General features: G+C 33.9%; 1 protein-coding gene and 1 pseudogene across 6 annotated transcripts in view; one reads left to right on the top strand and one right to left on the bottom strand.

Moving 5' to 3' along the window:
- The window catches only part of IL2RA (interleukin 2 receptor subunit alpha), a 37,561-nt gene extending 25,953 nt beyond the window's left edge, over nt 1-11,608 (top strand). For all 6 annotated transcript variants that reach the window (XM_074269440.1, XM_074269437.1, XM_074269436.1 and 3 more), the window contains 5 exons: nt 2,307-2,360; nt 3,253-3,306; nt 4,121-4,174; nt 5,225-5,294; nt 10,729-11,608. In XM_074269440.1, the coding sequence (XP_074125541.1) occupies nt 2,307-2,360; nt 3,253-3,306; nt 4,121-4,174; nt 5,225-5,294; nt 10,729-10,846 (350 nt within the window). In that variant the 3' untranslated portion in view covers nt 10,847-11,608. The remainder of the gene's footprint in view (nt 1-2,306; nt 2,361-3,252; nt 3,307-4,120; nt 4,175-5,224; nt 5,295-10,728) is intronic.
- Nucleotides 11,038-19,216, bottom strand: LOC141543932 (cyclin-dependent kinase inhibitor 3-like; annotated as a pseudogene).
- Nucleotides 19,217-21,921: the final 2,705 nt, after the last annotated feature.

Below are 21,921 nucleotides of genomic sequence, written 5' to 3'. Positions count from 1 at the left end.
ACTCCCCACTGCCAGCCTAATATATAGCTTCTTTTATAGTCAGTAGCATGATTTTAGCTTCCCAATCAAAACATTGGAAAGTGTTATTCAAATATCCAGAGTAAAGTCCCCATTTTGAGATTCAGTTTGAATACTAATAAATATTTATTATTTATTATATAATATTATAAATATTAAATAAATAAATATAAATAAATGCTAATAAATGGGTGATCTCTTAGTGATTATGATTTGATCAGTGATTCTGAATAGTTGTGGCATGCAATTTGAATTGATGCAAGAATGACATGGAAGTGACATTAAAGCCATTTATTGCCCTGATTCCAGATACCCAGGACACAGCAACATCTCCTGCCTTCTGGTTGGACTTCCAAACAGAACAGAATAGCCACCTTTCCTTCATTTACATTTCACTCTACCCAAATTTTTCAACCAATTCAGATTCTGGTAACCATTATCTACTATGATAGTGTGTGTTAGTACATTCATTCTCTCTCTTTTCCTCCTTCTTCCTCTCTCTCTCTCTCTCTCTCTCTCTCTCTCTCTCTCTCTCTCTCTCTCTCTCTCTCTCTCTCTTTCTTTCTCTCTCTCTCTGTCTCTGTCTCTGTCTCTCTCTCTCTGTCTCTCTCTGTCTCTCTCTGTCTCTGTCTCTCTCTCTGTCTCTCTGTCTCTCTCAATCTCTCTCATCTCTATCTCTCTGATTCTCTGTTTCTGTTTCTCTGTGTGTCTCTGTCTCTCCCCTGTCCCCTCTCTCCTCTCTCTTCTCTCTCTCTCTCTGTCTCTGTCTCTGTCTCTCTCTCTCTCTCTCTCTCTCTCTCTCTCTCTCTCTCTCTCTCTCTCTCTCTCTCCAGAGATCCAGTCCCTGATTCATACAAATAAACTCTTTCCCAACCTCTGAAAAAAAATTAACCCATACCTAATATATTTACCAGCTATTATTCTCTATCTTCTCCTAAACTAATTTTTTTTGAAAATCAGTACATTAGATGCCTCTACTTGCTCTTCTAAATTTTTTCATTAGTTTCTTACCTCATCATTCAACTGAAAATTCTCTCTTCAATATTACCAATGATGTTTAACTGACAAATTTACTAATCTTTTCTTGTTCTCAATTCTTTCTGACTTCTCTGAAATATTTGATGTTAATGACAATCTTCTTTTCCTGTTTATTTTTCTCTAGATTTTTGTAAAACTTCTCTTTTTTGGTTTTATTCTTACCTTTTTCACTGTTCCAATAGAGTTTGCTTTATTGGATCTTCAGCTACATGACAGCCACTAACTATGGACATCCTCCAAGGCTCCTTATTTGTCCTAATTTAGTCTTTCCTTTAGTGACCTTAATAGCCCCCAATAATTCAATTGTCAGTTATAAACACATGACCATGTCTACATCCAGCTGTTTGTCTTTTTCCTAAGCTCCAGTTCTGCATTTTTATATGGTTATTGGATATTTCAAACTTATCAAACTACACCAAACTCAACATATTCTAAACAGAACTGATCATTCCACTTTCTCAAACTTACCCCTTTTCCAAACTTCCCTGTCACTGAAAATATCTCCACCCTTACAATCATCCATATAAGCAACCTGGTATCCTTTTCTAATTCATATGCTCACTAAACTCATGCAAAAAAAATTTGTTGCAAAAACTTGTCTCACTATCACTTCTACACATCCCCTTTTCTATATTAATACATGGTTCAAATCTTCATCACTTCACTTTTGGAATATTGCATAACCTCCTTTCTTTCCCTCAACACTCACAACAAAATATCCTCAACACAAGTGCCAAAATGATTTTCCATGGAGAGAAAGTATTGATTGTAATACTAGGAAACAGACATGGAAAAGTGATTTACTTACGTAAATTCCTCTAGGAGACACAGTGTTGATATATCAGTAAACTCTAAAGACTGACATAATTGAATATACAACTTAAAGGCACAGCCAATCCTTCCATTTCCAAGAAACCCCAATGGAGAAAGAAATTTAACAAGTATCAGTACCCTTAACTTTGCTCAAATTTCATTTATGCAATGCTTTCAGGGAATAAAAAGTAGTTATGCCTCATGAAAAGATAAAGTACACTTAACTTCGAAGACAATGTGTTGCAAATGCTAGATGATTAGGAGGAGAACCCATTGTCCATCTTACTCCCTCTTTTTACCAGACAATTGAACTTTTATCCATTCATGAACTATTATACTGTTTCAATTATTGTATTGTTTGATATAATTGGAATAATATGGACTTTTCCCCACCTAACACAGTTTCTAGACAACATATTTAACAATTTTTTTTACAGATTCCACTGAAACATCTGTACCATCTTTAATTATTGTGGAAGATCAGATATCAAGTAAGTCAGATTATTTTATGTATAATACTTCAATCTTAAGAACAGTTATATTAAAAAGCCCCCATTCTAGGTACCATATAATATCTGTCCAAGTTAAGGAGAGATCCAGACATAACTTATATGAGACATAACTTTTTTATTATTTTTAAAGCTTTTTATTTACAAGATATATGGATGGGTAATTTTTCAGCATTGACAATTGCAAACCTTTTGTTCCAATTTTTCCCCTCCTTCCTTCCATCCCTTCCCCCAGATGGCAGGTTGACCAATACATGTTAAATATGTTAAAGTATAAATTAAATACAATATAGAGGCATAACATTTTGTGCTAAATTTTCAAACCATAGTGAATCATCTGCTGAGAGCTAACTTGAAACAGCACAATCCTTTCAGACCAAGACATATTTAAGTGTGTTGGATGGGACAAAGATAAACATAAATGAAGGCAAAACTAGTGGTGAGGTGAGAATATGACTAGAGAGAATCAGAGAAGTAGCATTCTAGAATTGTCAATCTTTGTTTTTCTGGTCAGGAAAATCTGATTCACAAGACTCTATCTGTAAAAAGTAGAATAATTCTGAAAACATAGGAATGATTTGAAAGGAATATGAATAATTAATGAGTTGGGAACTAGAAAGTCATCTTCAACTTTTCATTTTTAATCATCCTTTCCCATCCTATCTAATCAATTGCCAGGTCTTATTGATTTTATTATCTCAACATTTCTTCCATTTCCTTCTGTCCACATAATCTCCATACTACCACCTTATCTCATCTGAATTATTGCAAGAACCTCTTAACTGATGTCCTTGAATATATTCTCTTTCATCAATCCTTCTCCATATGACTATCAAATTGATTTTCTTAAATCTCAACAATTTTTTTCCTACAGCTTCCACTGAAACATCTGTACTATCTTCATTAACTACAGAATATAAGATGTCAAGTAAGTCAAATTATTTTATGTATAATATTTCTATCTTAAGAACAATTATTAAAAAGATTAAAAGCAGCCATTCTAGGTATGTTTGTCAAAATTAAGGACAGATAAAGATTAGTATAATTCATATTGAGCATATATTTTTGTGCTAAGTTCTCAAACCATAGTCAACCATCTCCAGGATATCTAACTTGAAACAGCAAAATGCCCTTTCAGACCAGGTCATATTTAAGTATGTTGGATAGGACAAAGATAAATATAAGTGAAGACAAAAGTGATGGTAAGATTAAAATATGATTAGAACTAGAGAAATAATATTCTATAATTGTTAATCTTTGTTTTCTTATCAGGAAAATCGGACCCAAGAGACTATATCTGTAAAAATAGAACAATTCTGGAACTATGGGAATAATTAATAAAAGGGATGATATTGCATTTGACAAAAAAAATTAATCATTCATAAGAAAATTGGATGATTCCTATTAGATTAAGAGTTGCCTGAAAATTAACTTCCCTATTTCTGTAAAGATCAGCATTCTTCCAGTCACCTGGGTTAGTAACATAGGGTCATCCTCAACCCTTTATTCTTAGTCATCTTCCCGGCCTTTCATTCAATCCGTTGCCAAGTCTCATTGATTTCAGTCACTGAACATTCTTCCATCTATCTGTCTGTTCAGACACTACTCCAAATTCACATTATTTCGTTTGAACTATTGCAAGAACTTCCTAATTGGTTTCCCTGAACACATTCTCTCTCATCTATCCTTCTCAATACAACTACCAAAAATATTCTTAAATTCTTAACAATTTTATTCTACAGCTTCCACTGAAACATCTATGCCATCTTCATTTACTACAGAATATAAGATAGCAGGTGGGTTAAATTATTTTATGTATAATATTTGTACCTTAAGAACAGTTATTAATCACATTAAAAACTACCATGTAATTTTTGTCAAAATTAAGATTAAATGCAGAATAATTCATATTAAGACATTTATGAAATTTATTAAATTCCAGGTTTGACTTAAAGCAAACTGCCCAGACATTTCTGACATATCCTATCTCCAAAGTACAAACTCCTCTGTTTGGACCTTTAATGTCCTTGAAAACATAGTTCCAATATATCCTTCCAGACTAATTATATATCATTCTTCCTCACATATTCTACACTCCAAGCAAATTAATCATCTTGCTGTTCTTTCCCCAACCTCTTAGAACTTTCCATTCCTTACTAACATCTATCTTGAGGTTCAAGATCAGCTTACTGTTCATCAGCCATTATTGCTGTGAGAAGACAAGGGCTGATTTCATCCTGGAAATTAGTTTGATATCAGTATATGTGAAAAGTAGAACTCAGATCTTTGAACTGGCCTTGGCTGGGTTCTTTACTTGGCTTCACTCTGTAGTGTGGACCCAACTGTTTACCTCCCTTCCTATATTGATATGACTCCCTGCCTTCCTAGCCAGATTTTCAGGGAGGTGACGTGAATAGGCTTTTCCACAGGCTAGCTCAGCTGCCATGAGTACAGATGTCATTAGCTGACGTAATGTCCAGCACTGGAGGAAGGAAATAAGTTTAAGGTTAATAGGCCTGAGCTTTGTATTCTCTCTTTACTGTTGTGTGCTGGACCTCTAGACCTTTCTTAATTGTTTTCTCTCAGCCTTCTCAAGTAAAGAATAATAGGGATGAAACCACCACATTTCCTCCTCAACCCAGTTGAATGAACCTGAATTTTTTTTTATATCTGCTCAAAGTTGAACAAGAAAGCAGCAATCAATTGACCAATAAGCATTTCCTTCTTTGGGGAACACTTTCCTAAAAAAATCTAATCATAAAGGAGATTTGTCTAGTTTACCAGGCTCAGGCTACCTACTACTTCCTATAAGCTAATAGACTTAATTCTGTATTTTATCTCCTTAGTACTTGCTGCTTGTTTTTTCCTCATAAGTTTTGTAATCTTCCTGGTCTGGATCATCTGGAGGAAAAGATGGTAAGTCAAGTACTGACACAAACTTTTTTTCAGAATTGGAAAAAAACTTAAGAATAAAAGAGGTAATGGGTCTGGGGAATATCCTTGTGAGGTACACATAACTTCAATCAATCAATCAGCAAGCAAATATCAATCCCCAACTATGTACCAATCACTTTGGTTGGTGCTAAAGATAAAATTAATAATAATAATATTAACATGTTAATATTATTATATAATGTATATTTCCATTCCCTACTAGCATCTATCTTGATGTATATATAGAAGATATCTAATAATTAATATTAATAAAATCAATAATAATTAATAAGGATAAAAATTGAATAGTTCTTATGAGCAAAGAATCTATACTTTTCAGGGAATTACATGTTCTTAGATATATAAAAAAGAGGTTATGTATGCAATTAGTACCAAAAAATCAGGAAGGATGAATGGTGCTGACATTTGTGAGAATTAGGAAAGGCTTCAATAAATTTGTACTGGCCTTGAAGAGAGATAATATTAACAAACTTCATGACTACAAACAACAGAAAGAGGAAAATATAAACCAATGTGGAACAGTGTTGGTTAGTTGTCTCCATTGTCCTTTGAACAATGAAAGCACAACAGTAGGATGATTTTAGAGGTACAATCATCCAGTGGCATTCGTGCTCCAGAAGAAGATTTGTTGCTGTTAATTCTTGTTGCCACTTTTCCTTTAGATAAGCTAGAATGGTCTTTTTACAATTGCAGCAGTCAATTAGAATCCCCACAAGGTAAGTCCTGGGTCAAAGCTGATAAAGGAAATTCTTCTACTTTCAACACATGAGTATCCTGGAACTACAATCATTTGGGTTTCAATATTAAGAAATCCAGAAAATGCCTATTTCTCCCATTCAGTCAGTTGATAATCATTAGGACATATGGTCTGTAATTTCCATATCCCTGGTGGAAGGGGGAGAGCTAGCCTGGAGACTACCTCTGGATCTTATTCCTGTTTGGTTTCAAGAGTAAGAGGTCAGCACAGAGGAAAGATCTCTTATTTTTGGAGAAAGAGGAGAATTACAGTGTTGTAGGACAGAGATTGCAGTCTCATAGAAAACAAATCTTCCAAGCTATCCTCCTTGTCCTCTTCCTCCTCCCTCCTCCTCCTCCTCTTTTTTTCTCCTATTTCCTTCTCTTTAATTTCCTATTCTACCAAAGTACTCAAAGTTCTTCTGTGATCTATTCTAAAGGTGAGCTCCTGGATCCTCCTTGTCCCAGTCTTCTAGTTTATACTGCTTGTCCTACTTGACCAACTACATAATCTTACTGAGGGTAGGGGTAGGGGTAGGGGTAGGGACCTTACATCCATATATTTTTTGCCACAAAAATGTATGGGGGGGGGGGCTATGTCCTAGTATGGGAGGGGGGAAGCAGTCTGTAATCTAGCAACCATTATCACATGATCTTTTGGGAATTCTTCTGAGGAAATTCCCTGACTGATAACTGGTTTCTGACTTCTCATTCCCAGAGTTCTCTCTTAAAGGAATCCCAATCCTTACTGCCACTGGTTTCTAAACTATAAGCAAAACATTTTCTACCTTTATCCCCTTCCTTTCCCTAGGTCATCCTAGTCCCCATTTTCTGGTTTGCCTCACTTCTCTTGCACAATGATCAACAGCATTTTTGCTAGACTGTAAAACAAAGGGGAGTTAGGGAAGAGAGGTCTCAATTGCTTTCTGATTTCTCATTAACAGTAGTAGTTCTTAAAAAGAGACCTATCCTTATTATCTGTTAGTAAAATGTAGAAGAGAAGCTTCCCAGACTAACTACTATTGTAAATCTCCTTGATAGCATCAAAAAAAGAGCCTGGCATCACCTCTACTGTCATGTGAGTCAGACACAAGAACTGTGAAAGTTCTCTGTCTGCATTCTCACTTCATTTTGCAATCAGCTAATTGGTGACTGCTAAGCAGACTAGTGTTGGGTTGAGTTTGCCTCTACTGTTCCTTCTTTCTCCTGACTAAGAATCTCTATCATTGTGATAAACAATTAGGGAGAGAATTTTCTGCTTCCTTGAGATTAATTTTTTATACCAAAAAAAAACCAACCTTAACTGTCACAAAAGCAGAATTAGTTTTTAAAGTATTGGGTTTAAAATGTGAGAATAGATTGCTTACTGTCTTAGAGAGCAGGGAGGAGAGGGAGAAAGGAAGAAAGAGGTAGAATTTGGAACCCAAAACTTTAATAAAAAAAAGAGAAATAGATATAAAATCAGAAAGGGAATTTTAAAAAGAAAAGAAAAGAAATAATGGGATAGCACAAGTGCATATCCTAAATCTGCCACTTATTACTTGTGTGACTTTGGGAAAATTACTGAAAACTATTGACAATGATGGCAATATGAAATGTCTAGAAAAGTCTATATCCCCTAAGAAATACCCCTGGAAAAGATTTTAAAGAGCACCAAAAGAAGAAATGATGCAACTAAAAAACAAAAGGAAGCATCAGACCAGATGTCCAGTGTGTGTGTGTGTGTGTGTGTGTGTGTTTTAAATACATGTCAGGGTTCTGAACTCAGCATGAATGAATTCCCCTTGAGTCAGTCCAATATTAGTTATAAATTGTCAGAGACATATCATTTGTAAAAGTTGAGAAATAGACAGATCAGAGCCTTCTTAGAAACTATTGCTGGGATTCCCAAGAAAGCATGTACCCAGGTTGATCGCAAGTCTTAGATATATTGTTTGGCCTGTGAATCATTGAGTAAGGGAACCAGCTACCATTTGGTGACTGAACACAAGAGGAATAAGATAGAGGCCAGTGTACTGGGCAAGTAGGGAATCACATAGAAAGCAGGAGATGGTGGTAGCTCCAGATCTTGTTTCTTATTCCAGATTAAAGTTGTGGAAAAATTCAGGGAAAAGGAACTATAAAATAGGATAGAACTTGGAAAAGTACAAAGTCATAAAAAGGAACTAAAAATGAAGACATGAATGTAATAGGAAAATAGCCAATACAGTCTCAATCCTGGCAATATGTACAGAATCCTTAGTACCCATATTAATGCTTGATAAGAATATTTCTAGAAGTTTATAATGATAAAGAATTCCAGAAGCAAGTCACTAAACTTTTAGTGGGTCTCGTCTTGGCATGATAAAGAAATACTATGGAATAAGAGAAGCCCAAAAAGGGTAACTCCCACAAAAAAAGAAATTAATTCTAAAACAAGTAACAAATACAACTTCTGAAAAAAGAATGGCTGGCCATAAGGACTCCAAAAGTGGATGGAAGAAATAATGCAGAAGATTAAATTTTAAAAGTTGATTTATACAAGTGATATTGTGTAGATATGATTTGGCCACAAGTTTTCTCTGTAGGTTTACTAACAGTAAGGATTTGAAAAATGATACCCAAGCTGGAAAAAAAAAATGGTCTTCTAATGACAGCAAAGATTAAAAGAGAGGTGAGTTTGGCAGGGACAGTATACCAGAAGAATATACAAACATGGAAATGCTGGCTAGGGAGTGCATATATCTCATGAATCAGACCCTTATTTCTTATTCAAAAGTACTACTAATTCCAGCTATGAAGAGCAGATTTTAAAGAAGAGAAAAAAAGGAAAATCAAAGATTAGTATATGGGCTAAAAGGAAAAGAGGGGCAGAAGAATGGCTCCAGTTATACATTATTAGAGTAGATACCTATGCTCTTTTTTTTTCTTTATTTGCTTTGAAGGAAGTAAGAAAGGAAAAATTATAAGACAATATGATGGAGGAAAACACATAGTTAACAATCATAGCAATGAATGTGAATACTCATAAAATGGAAAAAGATACATCAGAAGAATCTAACAATATATTATTCACAAGAAAAACCCAAAACAAAAAAATTCACAAAGAGATAAAATTAAGATTTGGAGAATAATGTGTTAAGCCTCAGTTGAATTCAAAGAAGCAGAAATGAGTAAGAATCATGGTAGTAAAAATAAATGTCATTCAAAGAGATAAACAGGGAAACTTACATTATGCTTAAAGTCACCATAGTTGATGAAATAAATATTTAATATATGCGTACTTAATGGCATAATAGCTAAGCACTTAAAGCAAAAGCTAATTATACTACAAATAAAAAAGATAATAGACAAAAATAGACTATAAAATATTTCTCTTTTAGTTCTATATAAAAGCAACAAAAGATAAACAAGAAACATATTAAGAACTTGAATAGATTCATTAACTTTTATTTTATTTACTTAACAAGCATTTCTTTTCTTTCTCTTCCATTTCTTCCATCCCTTCCATTCCCTAACACCACCACTGGGGTGGGGGGTGGGGGAAAAAATTCAAACCCTTGTAACAAATATTGAGTTGCGATGATATCAGAAACAAATTGGAGGAGCAAGAAAGAAATTATCTTTCAAATATGTGACTAGAAGAAGAGTTTATAGCTAAAAACAGGAGAAAATCACAGAAGATAAAATGGACAATCTTGATTACACAAAATGTTTAAGATCTTAAACAAACTAAACCAATATAGTTAAAATTAGAAGATAAATGCATAACTAGGGAAAGGCTTTACAGCAAATTTCTCTGATAAAAATCTCATATCCAAGATACATAATTTTTAAAAGAGCTATTCTCTAATAGGTCAAACAATATGAATATGCAGTATTCAAAGGAAAAAATCCACCTATCAAGAAACAAATTTTAAAAGGCTCCAAAACCACTAATAATTTGAGAAATACAAATGAAAGTAACTCTGAGGTTCATTCTCACATATAAAGTTGATAAAGATAATAAAGAAAATAATAATTTCTGGAAATGTAGTATGGGTACATATGAAGTAATATACTGTTGATGGGGCTGTGAATTGATCTTGCCATTCTGGAAAATGATTTGAAGATGTATATATCCTTTGGCTAAGCAATATTACTATTAGGTCTGTGCCCCAAAGAGATCAAAGAAAGAAAACTATGTTGGTGTAAAATATTTGTAGCATCTTTTTTGAAGAAGTAAGAACTGGGAACTAAAAGGGGGCCCATCTTTTGGAAAATAGCCAAATTATATATAAATAGAATAGAATAGAATTATACTATAAGAAATTGGAAAATAGTTTCAGAGAAACCTGGAAAGAACTATATAAACTAATGCAGAATGATGTAAACAGAATCAGTAGGAAAAAAATTTGTAATAACAATAGTATAAAGAAACCAGCTTTGAAAGACAGTCAGCTTTGACCTCTAGTATAGTATAGTATAGTCATTGAAGACTAAAAAATTTTTGGTGAAAATTTGTGACAAATATTGTCAGTGTCCTGACTACAACAATATCTTGGAATGGAATTTAAAACTAAAAATATTTATTTAAAGTTTTAATTTTAATTTCTTCTTGTAATGAGGATAGAGAATAGCATTTTATTTAGAATTGTGTTATATTATTTTACATAACTGTGCTTGTGTTCTCTTATTGCAGGAGAAGGGGGAGAAGGCAAACTGACAAAGAAAAGACCAAAGCAAGAGAAGTAAGAAGCCAGAAATACTGTGGCAAGGATCATATGACTGACTATCCCATAGGACTTTTAGATACTTAGTATGCTAGAAGCCTTCCTTATTTTTCTCTGACATGCCAAAGAGCAACCATATAAGCTAAATGTTCACCTGTCGAGTCAAAGTTAATGGCAGCAAATCTTCCAGAAGTGTCAGTTACTGACATATTTGATCACTTAATTTAAGAAGGAAGACATAGTACCATAGTTACAGCAAAAACAAAGATCAGTGCTCATTAGGACTGCTTTACATGGGCTCTATCAGCTTCTAAACTCAGTCCATCTTGATCCATCTGCTGTGACAAGCTGGTGAGTTCTCTATTAGAATGGCCTAGTAGGGAAATAGAAAAAAATAGAACTCTTTGCTAAACTAAAATAGTAAGTTTCACTTTAAGTGTCAAAATAGTCTGTTTCCATTCATATATTCATTCATTCAACAAAATGTATATTATCCAATGGTTATGTATAGAACATGTGCTAAGACTTGATGAAATACAAGGATAAATAAGTCTTGCTTTATGCCTTAAAAAGAGTTCTATTTGGTTGTGGGGTGAGAAAGGACGTGAACACACACACACACACACACACACACACACACACACACACACACACATACTTCTTTAGTAATAATTCTCAAGAGAATAGAATATCAGTGTATTTGACCTTACTTCCCAGGCTTAGAGGCAAATGAGAAAAGAATTACTATTTTTAAAGCATCAACCTACCTGAAATCTACTGTATAACTACAAATTTTTAACCTACCCTCAAAATTTTAACACAAATAAACAATATGATTTTCCTTCTTTCCAGTATCTAGATACAATCTTCATTCTTTTCCCGTGCACAGGAAATTTCTTCTTATTTCCTTTGTCCCCTTTTTGGATCTTTTTGAATATATTATCTGTTAATATCTTTGTCTCAACTGGAGGAAAGCAGAGGTGAACAGAGGGGAAGTAAATTTGCTTAAGCAAACCTTAAGCAAATTTTATTAAGGTGACAAAAAAATTTAAAAAGCAAAACTAGAACTATGATATAACCCTTTTGCCACCATTTGTTTAGTGGATATCATATCTGAAATTTCAGATTATTGAGGGAAAAGGGAAGGATCATCTAGATCATCCAGAGATATGAATGAAGATGTTAGCTAATAAATATAATATTCCTAAAAACTACATAGAGCATAAAGAAAAAATGCTCACTATTTTAGGATTTGTTTTACTTTTGCCCCAATTTCCTAATAGTGAATGACACAACCAAACAAAACTCCAGCACAAATATAAGTGGATACCTGACCCTTTGGCTCCTTTGCTGACCATTAATGACCTGCCCTGCTTTCTGTAAGTTTTTAAGAAACAAAAGATTGTTTCTTTTTCTTTCTTTCTCTTCTTCTTTTTTTTTTTTTTTTTTTTGTATTTGTGTCCTTAACATGCTGACTAGAGCATATCTGGCATTTTTAAAATATTTGATTATTAATGAATTGATGTTAAACACACTAAAAGCTACAGACAAATTCAGTTTTTCTTATTAAGATAGCTTAATTCTATCTTGTCTTCATTAGAAACAGCTACTTAGATTATAAACTCGCAGAAAGCAAGTGACATGACTATAACTTTATATAGCATTTCACATAGAATTTCATCCATTTGGGCACTATGGTTATAATCAGAAAATTTAGGGCTCAAAGGATCTCAGATGATTACCACTGGGACTAGACTGTAATTCAAATACACCAATGTATCTGTGACCTCATTGATTTTTATACTCCTTCTAATGATAAAACTGTCAATCCATTCATGTTTGCCCATTCTATATAAGCTCTTGTCTATGTCCTCCATAAGTTTGCCACACAAGGTTCAATCAACATTGCAGAGGCCCTCTTTATTTTTTTCCTGACATCCCAATGATATCAGGGAAACACTCAGGCTTATAATTCTTTATCCTCAATAGGTGACTGACTAGAATACATGACATATAAAACACAAATCAAGTCAATTATTTAATTGTATTTCTCTGACCACATTTGACCTAAATCAGAATGTATGAGACTAACATTGACAAACATACATATCAGAAAACACCTCTTAGCAAATGTGGGAGTTGGAGTTCTTTTTGATTTCGTAGCTTAACTCAATTCCCAAATTGTTCTTGGTAGAAACAGCATGGATCCACCAGAGTTCCAAATCCAGAGCTCCCCTTGGACTCAGGTCCTAGCAGTCCTGACTTCTTTGCCAGGTTGACTGCAAAATCTGGCCTGAAATCCTGCCTGCATAATCATCATGATTCAATTCCAGATCCAGAGATTCTACCACTTGTGCCTAGAAATAAAAACAATCAGCAAAACCAAACCCTGAGCCATTTCTTAGGCCTATAGAGCCTGGTGGGAGAAGCCATCATGGGAGTGAACAGGATAGCCACTCTTTGAACATCACCAGAAAAGATGTCTCAGTCTGGTAGTTTTAAAATGGTATAGTTCGTTTTGACTATGCAAACAAAGGGAAAAGACTATCTTTAAGTAGATGGTAATAAAATGTAGAAAGTCTTCTTCCAAAAGCAGGTCCCTAACATCTACCACATCGGAGTCTTCATGTTAAGTAATCTGAGAATGCACAAAGCAAAGCCCCACATAAATAGAATATACTTCATACTTAGCATGTATATATGTTACAAAACAAATCTAAAATCTATTTTCAGATAAGCATATGGCCAAGTAGGAGCCATCCAAAATTTTTAAATCTGCATTTTAAGATCATTTGAAACTATTTGTACTATTAGCTGAGTAGAGCTAAGCCAAATAGGTAATTTTCTGTCCAAACAAATTCTATAGTCTTTGACTTTCAGCTAAACAAAATTCTCAAAATTATGCATAGTAAAGAAATACTTTTATGAATTATTTTATTTTTAGCTTAATGCACATTAGATATTAAATAATGTCTATTACCAAGATAGGTATTACAATTCCATTAGGAATACTATTTCAGAGGTGGCTAGATGGCACAGTGTATAGAGCACCAGTCCTGAAGTTACTGAGATCAAATTCAGCCTCAAACATTTAATACTCACTATGTCATGCTTGGCAAGTCATTTAATCCAAATTGCCTTGCCACCACCACCACCACCCAAAAAGGAATACTATTTCAAAATGAGGTGGGTTTAAATGGTGTGACTCAATACAAAACATTTATTATGCACTGAGTATAGTTCTTTTGATTTGAAGGGAGCTTATTTTCCATTAACAAATAGAACTGGTTTCTAAATGTGAGCCATAACAAAGGAGAAATATGCTCCTAATTATTCCTCCAATAGAACAAATTTCATCTTATAAATGTATTCTTTCTTCCCATACTTAGCCTATAGCAAACCAATTTAAGGTTTTCAAAGGATAATACCTGGATTCATTCACAAAGACTTCTTCCCAACATTAATGGACTCTCATTCACTGCAGAAATAATTTTTTTAAAAAGTTGAAATAATTAATGAAAAAATTAGCTGATTTTTGCTTCAAAAAAAATGTCATGAAAGATTTCAGACACATTCTTGAATATTAGTAAGAATATGTTCTTTTTCTTCTGGAGTGGAACCATTAAAGAGTTCTTGCCAATCATGTCCCAAGGGCATATGTTTTTCAGATAGCTGACTATAATTAAAAATAATTTCTAGTTATAGAAAAAAAATCAATAAACAACCTTGTCCTCTCTAGCACCATGAGCTAATTCATAATAAAAAAGTTGTAGATTCCATTGAAAAGATTTTATTTTTTTGAGAACTGTGATTTTATTAATGTAAGTGATGGGAGGAGACACTCTTTAAAAACCAGATCAGAAAATATTGTACTATTTAGCAAGCACTGAAAAGTATTTGCTCAAGGTCACAGAGCCAGGATGTACTAGAAGTGAATCTTGAACACAGTTTTTCTGATTCCATAATTAGTTTTCTGTCACTTTACTACCCTACCTTTTTTAGAAAGAGATCTGAGATATCAATCCCAACACCTTTGTTTTTCAGTTGGGGGAAAGGAGGGAATATATGTACATATACATGTGTGTTTATATTTTACATATGTGCATACATATATGTGTAAACATATATGCATACATGAGTATCAAAGATAATATCTTAGAATTTGCTAATTTTTTAAAAAAGAAACTAAAGAAACATTAATAACTACCATTGTTTATGCATGTTCTCCTATCTGTATAAAATCTTTTTAATGTCAAATTTTTAATGTTTCAGTCATTTGAGATCATCAATTTCAATCAACTTTTTACAATTAAGATGAAATACAGATAGAGAAATATTACCTTCTTAGATGCTGTTGGTTTGGAAGAAATAAAATAGCATTCCTTCCCCTTGAGTTGTCTGCAAATGCAGTTTATTGATCCTCACTTTTAATGTAAGTTAACATTAGAGTGTACTTAGAAAATCCTATATGCAATAGCAGATTTTCAATTGGTTGGACATTTTGTATCTCAAAATTTATCAAAACTGCAAATGCGTTTATGTGGTGTCTTTGATCTTTCCATAAGCTTTTCCATAAATGTTGTGCATCTGGCAAGAAATGCTACAATATAACTGTAAGTCATTCAGAAGCATTGATAAATAAGAACTATGTTTTGACATGGCAATAATCATTTTTGTGAGGAAGAAAATCTTGATAACTGTTCACTAGTAATGTAAAATGTTCTTAAATTTTTTGCAACTTTTTATGTCAGGTTGTATAAAGTGAAATAATGTATATTAAATTATTTTTCCAGAAACAAGTTCTTTAGTATTAGCCTTATGCTTGTTTACTACTGTGCAAAGAATATTTTGATATGAATAAATTCAGTTAATCAGTATATAATAATAGCTTGTAGTGAGGGGAAAGTAGGGTTCTTCTGCTTTTATTGCTATTACTGTTTGAGGTAACTATCTAATTATAAAAGATACTGCTTTAGTTAGACTAAGGATATAGCTTTAATCACCAAATTTTAACTTTGTTATTTGATTTGTTGGGAGTTTTAAGTATGAGGTGCTACTGTAATGTAATAATGGTGTCACTTCAAAAGCACTACTGGTTTTAGTAATGTTCATTGTATTCATTGTACATTAATTTAGAGAGTGTCTTAATGTATTTCAGAATTGGCATTTTAGATTTTACATTTAAATTGACAAGTTCTTTTCTATACATAATCTGCATTTCCTTGATTACAATTTTCTTGTTTTCTCTCCTGGAAATAATGGTGCAATTAAGTAGTACACTGGAACAAGAGATAAGTCTGGACATTAAGACTGACAAGTTGAACAAAATATAGTTTATTTTAGCATTTTGCCATTTGCTAAAATAATCATGTTTTAACCTTACAAAGTTTTATATGTGACCAAAGAAAATCAACTTAAAATTGGTTCTTAATGTTCGATGGATTTATTCTACATTTGTATATTTAATAAAAACTGTCATGTCACAAAGTATTTGTGGTTTGTGTAGTTTATGTCGATAGCAACCTAGGCTATTAATTTGAATTGCAATTACTTCTTATTTGCTTTGTGGATTATCAAACTCTTTCAGATTAGTTTTTATTCTCTCCACACCTTGCCACTCCCGTTTTGGCTATGTCATTCATAATGAACTTCTTCACCCAAGATCAAGAAGAGAAAAGATCTTCTCCAACTATCATGCCATACACTAACAACAACTCCTTGCAGTATTAGGTACAATAAGTTTCTTTTGTCTTGTATATTTCTATTATAGAGAAAATATTGTTTGTTTGCTGTTTAAAATAATTAGTTAAGTAGATTTCTATATGTTAAAGATTTTTTAAAATGGCATGTAAATGGAAACATAAGCATTATCTTTCTCTATTATCCTGAATAAAAGAGTTGGCAGAATAAATTATAATATGTGAAAGCAAAATCAAGATCTGAGGTTAAAAAAAATTGTTTAGATTGTACTTTTATTCAAATTGCAGAATGTGATTTCTCATGAAACTCTCTGTGCTATTTCATTATTTCTGACTTCACCGTTTGTTTAAGAAGCCAATGCTACTGGCTGCTGGGGATCTAATTCTATTCAGCAGAATTGATCCTTCATGTGAGAGGATGATAACAATACAAGGAGACTGAAAGGCAGTTGCATTCTCTTCCCTTTTTACTCCAATTTATTTCATTCCCAATCCACAAACAACATCTGAGCAAGTAAAGGCTGATTTGCAATTCCTTCAGGGGTGTTATGATTCATAGCTGTGAGGGCTTCCAGAGAACCAACCCACCCCTTCACACTTAGGTGTGGTCCTCCAACAACTTCAAAAATAATCTTTGCTTTTGGTAATGTGTACTGTCATTTGTGCTTTGAGAAAGTAATTTAAGTAACTAGGATTTTCACTTGGACTAAATGGAATATGCATGTTTCTTAGTACCACTGTGAGATGACTTTCTAATTAGCTAAAATAGACATTAATATAATGAGCTTTCTGTCACAGATAAGTTTTGTGTTTTACAATTCTTGAAAACAATGATAACTTTGAAGCATCTCTTTGAAGTACTACAATTATTCTATTAGCAAAATGTGCTTTAGTTGTTGGATTATTGATAGACAAAGATTTTCTTTGGAGTGTCTTAGTGTTAAAGTACAATGGAAGCTGATTATACTTTAGAGATACATCAATACTCTATAGAGTATGGAATCACTGCCTATGACCAATTAAAATTATTGTTGTCTTCCCTATCGAAAGTTCATGTGAGAGTTTTGGGTGTTCTTATGAACATAATTTAAAACATAATACCTCTTTATTAAATTGGTTTAGATTTTCTTAATGTAGTTGAGTCTTGTTGCATGTAATTCATGAGACCTTTAAAGAAAACAGATACATATATAATTTTATAGGTTAAAAAGAGAAAAGTAAGTGAAAGAAATTCAGATGTACAGTACACAAAAAGGAAAAAAAATTATATAACAGTCAGGATGCAGATAATTAAAAGTAAGTAAACTAGAATCAACAAAAATCAAGAACCAAGGTACCCAGAGCATTTTCCAGTCTTCTCATAGTCAAGCACTACATAGTGATGCAAAGGACCATCATAGTTTCAATTCTTCTGACTAATTAGTATTACATAGGGGTCACAACAAATATCTAAATGCTTGTCAAATGCAATCTTACGACACAATATCATACAAAACTTACAAGAAACTCATTTATAGAAAGAATATTTTGATACATCTACTATCCCCAAATAAGAACACACAATGAAAACTATCCAAAAAAACCCTTTACACACACACACACACACACACACACACACACACACACACACAGGTATGTTTTCATTTGAATTGGTTCATTGAATTGGTTACTAATTAGTAACAGTTTCTGATGATTATATAAAATTTCAGAAAGGCTCTTACTTATGTGTGTAAATTGATACTGTTCTTTATCTACAAATTTTGATGCTGAGTTGCTTGTTGACAGATTGCAGTCAGTTTATATTGAGAATCATGGAGATAATTATATTGCTTTATAGTCTCCATGGCTCCATATGCTATTAAATTTGGAAGGATGTCAATTGCCTGCTGTGATGATACTGTATCAGATAGATATAGTAGGAGACAAGATGCTACAAAACAAGATCATCCAAGTCCTCCATTACAATGTATTCAGTTTTTCTGGTTAGTTTAAAGATAGACTGCAAGCTCCTACAGGATTCTGTAGCATAGTTCTGTGGCAGAGGTAAGTCCATCTGGGATGAATGGCAGTGAATGATGATTCAGTGTTGTTAATAGATGTCCAAAAGGTTTGGTACCAGATATTTTGACAGCTCTCTTCTGTTTCAGAGCACAAAAATATATACACAAAAAAATTGTATACCATAGTTTTTTAGTTTTACCATGTCCTTTTGGAAATTTCTCCTAACATCTTTACATCTACAACCCAGAAGAGAACATAAATCTAAAAACAGAGCATTTCACAAGGGGCAAGGGTTGTCATGATACCTGAAATGGATTCTGTTTGTTTTCAATTGGCTCTTCATCTGATGAGTCAAATTCACTCACCTTCATCCCTTCACAGTGAGGCTGCCAGGAACCCAACTTCTACAAAATCTTTATAGGTGTTATCTATATAAAACGTATTTATTATTAGGGAAATCATGATTCAAGAAGGCTAATAGTAACAGTTCGGGGTTAAGCCACTTCTAAAAAAGGGAGAATACCCATGGGCGCAATGGAATGGAGGGCTGCTTGTACTTCTTCTCTCTTAGTCCTAAGGCAGTAGGTATATGTAGGACAAATAATACAGAATTACAATAAGCTAAGCTCAGAGTCTAGCAGAGGGAGTAGACAGCATTCAGGAAATGGACTAGCTTACTTTAGGGAACGTGCAAAGTTCCCTGAATTACCCCACGCTTGCTATGGAAACATTCTATTAATATTGTATGACAGTGAGACATGGAATATAATAGTCTTTGAAGAATTAAAAATGTATATTACAAGTAATAGAGAGAAGCATGGTAAGTATGAACAAGCTTCAACAGATAATCAATGAGAATCTTTAAAGAACAAGAATAAAAGATGTTATCATGGAAATGTATGGTAGGAAGAAATGATGGAGTGGCCATTTGTCAAAGAGGTGAGATAACAGACAGTTATAGTCAGGGTGGAACCCTGTGGCAAAACATATAAGAACACATACAACAATCTTGCAACTTGGGCAGGCATGCATGGGCCTCTCTTCAGGGGAATTTCCAACTCAATGAAATCACAGGTCCTTCTGAATATTTAAATATTTGAAGTGATAGACCTAGGGATGAGATAAGAGTGGCTCCTTCACTAAAAAAAGATTTAAAAAAATCTCTGGCTTTTGAAATAAAAAAGCTTGACAGATCACATTCTTCTCATGAGGAATACTTTTAGCCAAGGATTAGAGCTAAAGCCAAAAGTTGGAAACAGATAAAAACTCCATCGTCACATGCCCAATCAAGCCTATTCCAGGAGGCATCAGCGTGTAGTATGCATATAAAGAACATTCATTAGAATAGCAGTGGTAGACGATGTGTCCAGTAATAGGTGAAAGATGAAATGATTGAGGAAACAAATGTTCAATTTTCCAATTAAGTAACGTATGCCAGTTGCCTAACAAATCAGGGTCAGGCATCTTGCTCAACTTGGAACTAGACCCTGAACACAGGGAGAGACAGATTTTTATAAGTTATAAACAATTAATCAAATAAGATCAAATATTTGAAAAGGAACAATACAATATAAGGCAATCTGATTTCTAGCTGGAGAAAAGATTAGGGACTTTCCAAATCAGGAGAGGGAGAATGAACAGATACAATTCTTTAATTCAGAAAAAGAGGTGCCCCTCTCCTCAAATGTCAGTAAACAATCAAAGGAACATAGAAACAATAACTGATAGATCAGTATGGACCAGTTTTCAGAGAAGACATATGGGTTGCTTGAGATGTACATTTGTGAGAATCAATCTTTAGATGTGATTAAGTTTCTGGTCAGCATAACCTAGGTCTTTGGTTAAGGGTCCCTAAGCATCAGGAAGTTGTGATCTAATTTCCCAGCCATGCAGGGCTAGATTCAAACAATGCAATAAAGTTTTCTTCCAATTCTCACAAATGAATAAAGTTTTCTCACAATACAGATATTGGACTAGACCTATAGTTGAATAGAAAGAGAATTGAGTTAGCTCCAGAATTAAGTCATAGGATGGAATCAATGTGGTTCACTCAATTAACCATTTGCTGTCCTAATCTCCTCAATTTCCAAACCAGTAGGGAGTAGGTCCGTCCAGCAGAAACCAGATTATGAAATAGCCAGTGAATATACAACCTACATAAAAGATCATATAAGAGAGGAAGTAATCACATTTCCCATGTATGGATGAGAAAGTGTTTAATTAAACAAAGGATAAAGAAGTTCACCTGAGAATAAAAGATTTTGAACAAACAAAACCAATGTAAGTTTTTACTTGCATTGGTTTTATTTGTGCAAAATCTTTTATTTTAATAGGATAAACTGATAACTGGGGAAAAAATCTTTGAAGTCTGTTTCTATGATAAAGGTCTCATATTCAACATACACACACACAAATACACACATCCATATTCAAATTTATAAGCATTTATAAGTGACAGTCTATTCCTACAAGAATAAGATATATAGCTTGAAGAGGGCAGAATAGACATCTCTAGTCTTTTTTTCCCCACCCTTCCTGCCAGGAAAGGACTCAGGATTGTAGATCAAAAATCTGGCCACTCTTCTCTCTTCAGAGAGAGAAGATACCAAGCTAGAATCATATTTATCTAATCTCTTAAATACTATTTAGTCTAAAGGATCTGCTTTTCAGGTTCAAGCTAACAGACTCCAAGTTTTATATCTAAGGCTTAATTCCCTAGCAAATAACATTTCCACAATGAACATGCACAGCAATGAGGAAAGAAGCCCATTTAATCCAGTAGCAAAAACAGAAATCATATAAGAAAATATACCAAACACTAGAGCTCTCCTTTGGAAGTGAGATGACTCAGCTCAACCACAAGAGGGAGTTCTAGATCTCATCCAAGGAGACATTCCTCAAAGTTTCTAGTGTAGCAAGCTGGGGATAGGGAAGTGATGATTGCCAATTCCCCTCCTGACAATTTCTTTCCAGAGCCTTTTCCTTCAGCATTCTGAAATGGGTCTGGATTTTGTAACATGCCCTCCTGGCAGTTACTATTACCAGTCTGTCCTAGGCCCAACAGAGTACCCTTGACCACTGACCTTTGCAGTGTCAACTCTATCCAGCTCACTTCCTCTGAGGCCTTCAAAGGTCTCTGGCCACGATCTCTTGAATCTATAGTTTAATAACCAAGAGCACGCTCAAGGACAGCCACATGTAATCTTAAAAGCCTTTATTATACCTACTCACATAGTGCCTTGACTTGTCAGCTCCTTAGTGAACACCTGGTCTGAAGACCCACGTGTTCACTACCAAACTCTTTACCTCTCGGCTATCCATCAGCTTGGCTTGGCTTGGCTACCCCAGGCTAGAGAGCCAGGTTAAAGAGCGCCAGGTTAAAGAGAGCGACTGCTGTCTGCAGTGGGCTTATAAAGGGCTTATGAGGTCTCACACACACACAGCCAACCAATGAGAGAGCTA

The sequence above is a fragment of the Sminthopsis crassicaudata genome, chromosome 5, assembly GCF_048593235.1.
Source record: "Sminthopsis crassicaudata isolate SCR6 chromosome 5, ASM4859323v1, whole genome shotgun sequence".
Lineage (NCBI taxonomy): Eukaryota > Metazoa > Chordata > Mammalia > Dasyuromorphia > Dasyuridae > Sminthopsis > Sminthopsis crassicaudata.
This window is presented reverse-complemented; position numbering and strand designations above follow the sequence as displayed.